At 40.3% G+C, this 7,107-nt stretch overlaps 1 protein-coding gene across 1 annotated transcript; it reads right to left on the bottom strand.

The window, feature by feature from the left end:
* Positions 1–396: 396 nt before the first annotated feature.
* On the bottom strand, positions 397–6,794 carry LOC130294837 (serine protease inhibitor A6-like). The gene is made up of 4 exons (XM_056544903.1): positions 6,188–6,794; positions 4,810–5,062; positions 4,584–4,731; positions 397–587 (listed from the first exon to the last, which is right to left on the bottom strand). The coding sequence occupies exons 1-4, from the start codon at positions 6,792–6,794 to the stop codon at positions 402–404; spliced, it is 1,194 nt and encodes a 397-aa protein (XP_056400878.1). The 3' UTR covers positions 397–401.
* Positions 6,795–7,107: the final 313 nt, after the last annotated feature.

Consider the following 7,107-nt stretch of genomic DNA (forward strand, 5'->3'; position numbering starts at 1 on the left):
CCATAAGCGTCAGCTCACCCCACCTGCCCGATGCTGGGTACTGTGACGTTCTGACCAGCTGCCACTGACTAGGACCACTCTTGCTGTAGCGACCTAGTGTCTCCCCTGTGGCTATGTCCAGCTTCAGCATCCTGGATCCGGATAATGCACAATCTGCAGCAGGGCCCCATATCTACCAGGTGCCATGTATAATACTGGTGTATGTGGCAGAGGTGCGACCTCTAGAGTTACTCCCTGTATATGACTCTTTGCTGTATACAGACCAATGACGTCCTGATCCATAGACTTTATTGATTAGTAAAGAACAAATAAAAACACAATAGAAGCTGTACAAGGAGACACTTTATTCTGCAGATAAGAAGTCTCATCCTCTACAGCACAATATGGAGGAGAACAGCGTCTTAAGACAGATCCATAACCCTCCCTATAAGAAGAACCGTCTTCACTTCTTTATTGTAAACCAAAGCGAGAAATGGCCGATCAATACGCAACTCCAGAGCTTTAGGGAGAGTAATGGTTTGTATGACCTCAGCGCCGCTGGATTCTGTCGCATTCCCTGCAATCTTCACCAGAGTCTTGTGGTAAATCTAAAGAGAGCAAAACAAGAGTCCAATGACTGATCTATATATATATATATATATACATACAGTATTTTATGTATAAATAGAACTACTATAATACTGTCCATATATACAAGAATATAACTACTATAATACTGCCTCTATATACAAGAATATAAATACTATAATACTGCTCCTATATACAAGAATATAACTACTATAATACTGCCCCTATATACAAGAATATAACTACTATAATACTGCCTCCTATATACAAGAATATAACTACTATAATACTGCTCCTATATACAAGAATATAACTACTATAATACTGCTCCTATATACAAGAATATAACTACTATAATACTGCTCCTATATACAAGAATATAACTACTATAATACTGCTCCTATATACAAGAATATAACTACTATAATACTGCTCCTATATACAAGAATATAACTACTATAATACTGCCTCCTATATACAAGAATATAACTACTATAATACTGCTCCTATATACAAGAATATAACTACTATAATACTGCTCCTATATACAAGAATATAACTACTATAATACTGCTCCTATATACAAGAATATAACTACTATAATACTGCTCCTATATACAAGAATATAACTACTATAATACTGCCCCTATATACAAGAATATAACTACTACAATACTGCCTCCTATATACAAGAATATAACTACTATAATACTGCTCCTATATACAAGAATATATCTACTATAATACTGCTCCCATATACAAGAATATAACTACTATAATACTGCTCCTATATACAAGAATATAACTACTATAATACTGCCCCTATATACAGGAATATAACTACTATAATACTGCTCCTATATACAAGAATATAACTACTATAATACTGCCCCTATATACAAGAATAGAACTACTATAATATTGCTCCTATATACAAGAATATAACTACTACAATACTGCCTCCTATATACAAGAATATAACTACTATAATACTGCTCCTATATACAAGAATATATCTACTATAATACTGCTCCCATATACAAGACTATAACTACTATAATACTGCCTCCTATATACAAGAATATAACTACTATAATACTGCTCCTATATACAAGAATATAACTACTATAATACTGCTCCTATATACAAGAATATAACTACTATAATATTGCTCCTATATACAAGAATATAACTACTATAACACTGCTCCCTATATACAAGAAAATAACTACTATAATACTCCTCCTATATACAAGAATATAACTACTATAATACTGCTCCTATATACAAGAATATAACTACTATAATACTCCTCCTATATACAAGAATATAACTACTATAATACTGCCCCCTATATACAAGAATATAACTACTATAATACTGCCCCTATATACAAGAATATAACTACTATAATGTGAATTCGGGTAGAAAAACAGACATGGTGCACATCTACAATCTTGTATAATGATCTGATTGCTTCTCAGCATAATATCAAAAACTAACAGGTTGTTAGTATACATTTTTGATCAAAAAGTACAAGCCCACTCGCCACGTCAAGGCCACCTATTTTGAGTGGGTCCCTAACGTCCCTAGCATAAAATGGCGCAGCACCGAGCGGCGACCACCACCGCCGCAACACCAATGCCCACAGTGGGGAGCGACCCACCGGCTCTGCCGGTGGGTCGTTTCCCCCCGTGTGGGCATTGGCGTTGCGGCGGTGGTGGTCGCCGCCCGGTGCTGCGCCATTTTATGCTAGGGACGTTAGGGACCCACTCAAAATAGGTGGCCTTGACGTGGCGAGTGGGCTTGTACTTTTTGATCAAAAATGTATACTAACAACCTGTTAGTTTTTGATATTATGCTGAGAAGCAATCAGATCATTATACAAGATTGTAGATGTGCACCATGACAGCTCTTCTACCCGAATTCACACTAGAATTCTATCCCCTCCTTTTTCTTTGTTTTAACATGTGCTGCACTCTTCCCCACCCCCTCAGCCCAACCCTATATAAGCAGTAGTTAGCTGCACATGGGCCATTTCTTTCCTAGCTGCCTCCCAGTCTGACTGGGAGAGTATGGTAAGTGAGCTTTTACATCCCTGTTCACACTGGTGTGGTGCTGTGCGGTGTCCGTTGCTGCCGTGGCGCCTTGTCTGCGGGGGGGGGTGCGGCTCACAGACTGGTTTGAGTGGCATTGGGGCTGCTCTGCCGGTGGGTCGTTTCCCCCCGTGTGGGCATTGGCGTTGCGGCGGTGGTGGTCGCCGCCCGGTGCTGCGCCATTTTATGCTAGGGACGTTAGGGACCCACTCTGGATAGGTGGCCTTGACGTGGCGAGTGGGCTTGTACTTTTTGATCAAAATGTATACTAACAACCTGTTAGTTTTTGATATTATGCTGAGAAGCAATCAGATCATTATACAAGATTGTAGATGTGCACCATGACAGCTCTTCTACCCGAATTCATAACTACTATAATACTGCTCCTATATACAAGAATATAACTACTATAATACTGCTTCTATATACAAGAATATAACTACTATAATACTGCCTCCTATATACAAGAATATAACTACTATAATACTGCTCCTATATACAAGAATATAACTACTATAATATTGCTCCTATATACAAGAATATAACTACTATAATACTGCCCCTATCTACAAGAATAGAACTACTATAATACTGCTTCTATATACAAGAATATAACTACTATAACACTGCTCCCTATATACAAGAATATAACTACTATAATACTCCTCCTATATACAAGAATATAACTACTATAATACTGCTCCTATATACAAGAATATAACTACTATAATACTCCTCCTATATACAAGAATATAACTACTATAATACTGCCCCCTATATACAAGAATATAACTACTATAATACTGCCCCTATATACAAGAATATAACTACTATAATACTGCTCCTATATACAAGAATATAACTACTATAATACTGCTCCTATATACAAGAATATAACTACTATAATACTGCCTCCTATATACAAGAATATAACTACTATAATACTGCTCCTATATACAAGAATATAACTACTATAATACTGCCCCCTATATACAAGAATATAACTACTATAATACTGCCCCTATATACAAGAATATAACTACTATAATACTGCTCCTATATACAAGAATATAACTACTATAATACTGCTCCTATATACAAGAAGATAACTACTATAATACTGCTCCTATATACAAGAAGATAACTACTATAATACTGCTCCTATATACAAGAATATAACTACTATAATACTGCTCCTATATACAAGAATATAACTGCTATAATACTGCTCCTATATACAAGAATATAACTACTATAATACTGCTTCTATATACAAGAATATAACTACTATAATACTGCCTCCTATATAGAAGAATATAACTACTATAATACTGCCTCCTATGTACAAGAATATAACTACTATAATACTGCTCCTATATACAGGAATATACCTACTATAATACTGCTCCTATATACAAGAATATAACTACTATAATACTGCCCCCTATATACAAGAATATAACTACTATAATACTGCCCCTATATACAAGAATATAACTACTATAATCCTGCCTCCTATATACAAGAATATAACTACTATAATACTGCCTCCTATATACAAGAATATAACTACTATAATACTGCTCCTATATACAAGAATATAACTACTATAATACTGCTCCTATATACAAGAATATAACTGCTATAATACTGCCCCTCTATACAAGAATATAACTACTATAATACTGCTCCTGTATACAAGAATATAACTACTATAATACTGCTCCTATATACAAGAATATAACTACTATAATACTGCCTCCTATATACAAGAATATAACTACTATAATACTGCTCCTATATACAAGAATATAACTACTATAATACTGCTCCTATATACAAGAATATAACTACTATAATACTGCTCCTATATACAAGAATATAACTACTATAATACTGCCCCCTATGTATATAACTTACTCTGGAGACTTTCAGTCCCGGTTCGGGGGATATTCGGGACAGGTCGGCGGTGTCACTGAACACTTGTATGACCCCCATGGTGAGCAGAGCGTACTGCACGTTGATCTGCTGCTCTAGAGATATCTGGGGGATGTAGAGGTCCAGTAGGCTGAGGAGAGAGGGCGGTAGTTATGTTGTTATACAGGTAGGTGTCACTCTAGGTGGGATATAGTCTGTGGTCACTTACCTAGTTTTTGCCTTGGATAGGTAACACTGTACACGCTGTGCGGATAGGTTCTGCTCCACTTCATTGAGTTTTCCATCATTTGGCATAATAATAAGTAGAACCAGCTGGTCCGTGTACGGGACCTCGACAAAGACAAGTCCTCGGTCCTTGTAAGTCCTGTACTGACCCACTCGATGCATCATCGGGACTGCGACTGAATGTGACTTGGAAAGTTCCTGACGTGTCCCTTTGGTGAAAGGGTTCTGCCATTTTGCTGGTGAAATAAAAGGAGACATAATGTGACACGATATCAGAAGCCACGAATACGGCCTGGGGATTATGTAGGACACGAGTCAGCGCGGGGCAGTGGGGTAACATGGATTGTCAGCACCCAGGGCAAGGCAAGGTTCGGACCGTGGACCGGTAGTTCCCCCTATCCACGAAGAATTCAGATGTAAAACTGTCATGATTTTTTTTTACGACATTTCGATTCTTTTAGATCCACACTGTCCATGAAAGGTAAATCAAGGCTTCCATCTCATCTCATTGCTTTGTGTAATGGTCTTCACACCGCAGACCTCCAGATATTGCAAAACTTTAACTCCCAGCATGCGCGGACGGCTGAAAGCCTGTCTGCCTTCTCTTGAGGATCCACCCTTCCCCTGAAAGGTAAACTAAGGCTTCCATCTGATCTCATTCCTTTGTGTAGTTGTCTTAAACTGCAGTCCTCCAGATGTTGCAAAACTTCAACTCCTAGCATGCGCGGACAGCTGAAAACCTGTCTGCCTTCTCTTGAGGATCCACACTTCTCCTGAAAGGTAAATTAAGGCTTCCATCTGATCTCATTCCTTTGTGTAGTTGTCTTAAACTGCAGTCCTCCAGATGCTGCAAAACTTTAACTCCCAGCATGCCCGGACAGCCGTTGGCTGTCCGGGCATGCTGGGAGTTAAAGTTTTGCAGCATCTGCAGGACTGCAGTTTGAGGACCGCTGCACAAAGGAATGAGAGGGATGCCTTGATTTACCTTTCAGTGACAGTGTGCATCCTCATGAGAAGGCAGACAGGCTTTCGGCCGTCCGCGCATGCTGGGAGTTGAAGTTTTGCAACATCTGGAGGACTGCAGTTTAAAGACTACTGCACAATGGAATGAGAGGGAAGCCTTGATTTACCTTTCAGGTATAGTGTGGATCCTCTGGAGGCTGGGGTTATAGTTTTGCAACAGCTAGAGGCACACTGCTTGGGAAATACTGCCACACACCATCACATTAGCAGTTGGCATTTGATGAGCCCTTGTACTGGTCTTGCATGGGGACCCGTGGCATCACCATTCACCCACCATTGCTGGTCATTTCCTTTACAAGTCTATGGGTGCCCCCATGGGCGCCCCCTCTGTGACTCACCATTGAAGCTTGCATAGTCCAGCAGGACCATCTTGGTTTGGCCATCCAGGTCGCTGACCAAGTCTTCTATTTTGCCATCAGTCCGGCCACTGACTTGCTCGTTGATCTTCTGCTCGGCATTCTGGGGGTCCGTAAAGTCAATGCCCTGGACGGAGGACTTGTAGTAGTTGGCCACGTCCTGCTTGTATTGGGGTAAAACCTTAATGGAATCGTCTGGGAAGAACCAGTTGGAGATGGTGAATTCTGCGTCTCCGTTTTCCGTCCTCAGTTTGGCCAGGAAACTCTTGTAGTCCTCCTTCAGGATTCTGCTGCCTTGGGTGTCGTTGAGACACATGGCCCCCAGGATCTGCTGACGGGTGGAGGATCTCGCCCCGAGACCCAACATGGCCAGGGTGGTGTAGATGCTGATGGGGGAGATGAAGACGTTGGGTGGGGATCTGGCCGTCTTGGAGGACACCAGCTTATAGACTGAGATGGCGAAGGACATACTGGCCTCAGATAAGTCGTCTCCTTCCCATTGACCACCGGGATGGTCCTCCTTGGGTTTGGCCTCTGTGCCGGCGATGGTCATGGAGATGGAGAACACAAGGAGCAGAGGCGGCCACATCTTCTGTCTAGAGCAAAGAACAATGGTCCCTATGAGAGGAGAACAGGGATGTGGACAGACATTCTGAGGGGCAGGGGCTGAACTTAAAAAAAGGGGCACTTCTCATAAACATTTATATACAGCGATCCCTCAACTTACAATGGCCTCAACATACAATAGTTTCCACATACAATGATCTTTTCTGGACCATTGTAACCTGAAACCAGACTCAACATACAATGTACTTGGAAGAACTGACCGATCAGTATGGGCATTCACTGGTAAAACACCTGTATTACTGAAGTGTTTTAACACTGACTGGTGTCTGGTAGCG

Source organism: Hyla sarda, chromosome 11 (assembly GCF_029499605.1).
Source record: "Hyla sarda isolate aHylSar1 chromosome 11, aHylSar1.hap1, whole genome shotgun sequence".
Classification (NCBI taxonomy): domain Eukaryota; kingdom Metazoa; phylum Chordata; class Amphibia; order Anura; family Hylidae; genus Hyla; species Hyla sarda.

Excerpts from the sequence above, each read along its gene's own strand:
- LOC130294837 (XM_056544903.1), bottom strand. The coding sequence starts at position 6,794 with ATGTGGCCGCCTCTGCTCCTTGTGTTCTCCATCTCCATGACCATCGCC. Across the intron at positions 4,732-4,809 it reads CTATCCAAGGCAAAAACTAG|CCTACTGGACCTCTACATCC; the intron begins GTAAGTGACCAC and ends CTCTCTCCTCAG. Across the intron at positions 588-4,583 it reads CGGGACTGAAAGTCTCCAGA|ATTTACCACAAGACTCTGGT; the intron begins GTAAGTTATATA and ends TGCTCTCTTTAG.